The sequence below is a fragment of the Neopelma chrysocephalum genome, unplaced genomic scaffold (assembly GCF_003984885.1).
Source record: "Neopelma chrysocephalum unplaced genomic scaffold, ASM398488v2 Primary Assembly neopelma1_94899, whole genome shotgun sequence".
Classification (NCBI taxonomy): Eukaryota; Metazoa; Chordata; class Aves; order Passeriformes; family Pipridae; genus Neopelma; species Neopelma chrysocephalum.
Window position 1 is genome coordinate 1 of NW_020923602.1, and position 3,250 is coordinate 3,250.

The following is a 3,250-nucleotide window of genomic DNA, read 5'->3' on the forward strand; positions in this document are numbered from 1 at the left end:
GGTGAGGGGGGGGCACTGCCCCACAGACCCCCGGGGTGAGGGGGGGGACTGCCCCAGAGACCCCCAGGGTGAGAGGGGGCTGCCCCACAGAACCCTGTAGTGAGGGGGGGACTGCACCACAGACCCCTCTGGTAAGGAGGGGGGGCTGCCCCACAGACCCCTGTGGTGGTGGGGAAGGCCCCACAGACCCCTGTGGTGAGGAAGGGGGGGCTGCCCCACAGACCCCCGTGATAAGGGGGGATTTGCCCCCCGGTTCCCCCTTGAGCTCCCCAAGAGCCCTCTGTGCCCCCCAGGCCTTCGAGCTGGCGACGGGGGATTATCTGTTCGAGCCACACTCGGGGGAGGAGTACAGCAGGGACGAGGGTGAGGGGGGACGGGGGGGACAGGGGAGAGGGTGGGGGGACAAGGGGGGATAGGGGGGATGGGGTGGCAGGGGAGGGAGTGGGGGGAGAGCAGAGACGAGGGTGAGGGGGGACAGGGGGAGACGGGGGGACGGGGGGGGACAGGGTGGGACGGGGGGGACAGGGGGGACAGGGAGGGACAGGGGAGGGGGTGAGGGGACAGCAGACAGGTGAGGGGGGACGGGGGGAGATGGGGGGGACAGGGGGGATGGGGGGAGAGGGGGGGACAGCAGGGACGAGGGTGAGGGGGGACAGGGGGAGACAAGGGGGGACGGGGGAGAGGGTGGGGGGACAGCAGGGACAGGTGAGGGGGGACAGGGAGGATGGGGGGGACGGGGGGACAGGGGAGGGAGTGGAGGGACAGTAAGGACGAGGGTGAGAGGATGACGGGGGGGATGGAGGGACAGGTCAGGGGGGACAGGGGGTCAGGGGGGACAGGGGAGAGGGTGGGGGGACAGCAGGAACAGGTGAGGGGGTGGGAGGAGATGGGATGGAACAAGTGAGGCGGTGGGTGGGGCTAAAAGCGGTGGGCGTGGCCCAAAGGGGGCGTGTCCCCTGAGGTGCCCCTCCCTCCCACAAACCCCCCCAGACCACATCGCCCACGTGATCGAGCTGCTGGGGGACATCCCGCGCCACGTGGCCCTGGGGGGGAGATATTCCCGGGAATTCTTCAACCGCAGAGGTGGGCGGGGCCGGGGCTAAAGGGGTGGGAAGAGGTGGGACAGGGTGGGGGAGGGATAAAGGTGAGGTGTGGGCGGGGTTATGTAAATGAAGGGCTTTTTTGCCCAGGGGGCGTGGCCACAGAGAAAGGGGGCGTGGGAAGGGGGTCAGAAGGTTCATGGGTGTGGGTGCGAGGTGGGGGTGGGTCCTTCTATGACCCCGCCCATGAGTGAAGGAGGGGCTTTGTCCCACTTGACCAACCACCTGCGACTGGGCGTGTCCTCCCCAGCCCCGCCCCCCCCCAGTGTGACACACCTAGGGGTGTGTCTGTCCCTGACCCCGCCCACTAGGGATTAGGGGCGTGTCCTTGACTCCACCCCTTTCCATGGAGTGATGTCACATATGAGGACACGTCCCACCTGACCCCCACCTTCGAGTGGGCGTGTCCTCCCCTAACCCTGCCCCCCACTGGTGTGACACACCTGGGGGCGTGTCTATCCCGGACCCCGCCCACTGGTGGAGTGGGGGCGTGTCCTCCAACAACCCCACCCCTTTCCATGGAGCAATGCCACACATGAGGTCACGCCCCACCTATGAGTGGGCGTGTCCTCCCCTAACCCCACCCCCACCAGCTGTGACAGACCTGAGGGTGTGTCTATCCCTGACCCCACCCACTGGGGGAGTGGGGGCGTGTCCTCCAACGACCCCACCCCTTTGCATAGAGTGATGTCACACCTATGAGTGGGCGTGTCCTCTCCTAACCCCGCCCCACACTGGTGTGACACACCTGGGGGCGTGTCTATCCCTGACCCCGCCCCTTTGCACAGAGTGATGTCACACATCAGGGCACACCCCACCTATGAGTGGGCGTGTCCTCCCCTAACCCCACCCCTCCAAATATATGACCCACCTGGGGGGCGTGTCCATCCCTGACCCCGCCCACCGGAGAGTGCCACGCCCACTGTCCCACCCCCTTCTTCGTGTCTGTGGACACCCCCCCAACCCCCTGGTGATGTACGGGGGGTCTTCCCCCCATGGTGAAGGGGGGGGACCCTGACCCCTGCCGTGCCCCCTCCCCAGGTGAGCTGCGGCACATCCGGCACCTGCGGCCGTGGGGGCTGCGGGCGGTGCTGCAGGAGAAATACGAGTGGCCCCGGGGCCCCGCGGCCGCCTTCGCCCGCTTCCTGCGGCCCATGCTGGCCTTCGAGCCCGCCCGCAGGGCCACCGCACACCAGTGCCTGCAGCACCCCTGGCTGAGACCGTAACCCTCCCACCTGTACCCACCCAGCGCCCACGGCCCCAATAAAGGCATGCCCGGGACGGTTTCTGGTGGTCCTGGGGTGTTTATTGGGGTCCTGTGGCTGTGTCGGGGTCCTGGAAGGGGTTGTTGTGGTCCTGTGGGTGTGTTGGAATCCTGGGGTGTTTATGGGGGTCCTGTGGCTGTGTTGGAGCCCTGGGTGTTTATCGGGGTCCTGTGGTTGTGTTGGGGTCTGGGGGTGTTTGTTGTGGTCTTGGGGTGTTTACTGGGGTCCTGTGGGTGAAGGGGATTGTTGTGGTCCTGTGGGTGTGTCAGGGTCCTGGAGGGGGTTGTTGTGGTCCTGCGGTGTTTATTGGGGTCCTGTGACTGTGTTGGAGCCCTGGGGTGTTTATTGGGGTCCAGTGGGTGGTCAGAGCCTTGGAGAGATTTCTTGTGATCCTGGGGTGTTTACTGAGGTCCTGTGGGTGTGTCGGGGTCCTGGAAGGGGTTGTTGTGGTCCTGTGGCTGTGATGGAATCCTGGGATGTTTATTGGGGTCTTGTGGCTGTGTCAGGGTCCTGGAGGGGGTTGTTGTGGTCCTGTGGGTGTGTTGGAATCCTGGAGTGTTTATGGGGGTCCTGTGGCTGTGTTGGGATCTGGGGGTGTTTGTTGTGGTCCTGGGATGTTTATTGGGGTTTTGTGGGTGTGTCGGTGTCCTGCAAAAGTTTGTTGGAGTCCTGGGGTGATTACTGGGGTCCTGTGGGTGTGTCAGGGTCTTGGAAAGGTTTGTTGTGGTCCTGGGGTGTTTACTGGGGTCCTGTGGCGGTGTTGGGGTCCTGGAAGGGGTTGTTGTGGTCCTGGGATGTTTACTGGGGTCCTGTGGTTGTGTTGGAGTCCTGGGGTGTTTATTGGGGTCCTGTGGGTGTGTCGGGGCCATGGAGGGGTTTGTTGTG

General features: G+C 65.1%; 1 protein-coding gene across 1 annotated transcript; it reads left to right on the forward strand.

Annotated features, from left to right (window-relative positions):
- Positions 1-265: 265 nt before the first annotated feature.
- LOC113980648 (SRSF protein kinase 3-like) lies at positions 266-2,326 on the forward strand (the record flags this gene model as incomplete). Its single annotated transcript, XM_027707861.1, has 3 exons — positions 266-363; positions 991-1,083; positions 2,142-2,326. Coding segments are annotated over 3 exons (376 nt in total), but the record flags the coding sequence as incomplete, so codon positions are not given.
- Positions 2,327-3,250: the final 924 nt, after the last annotated feature.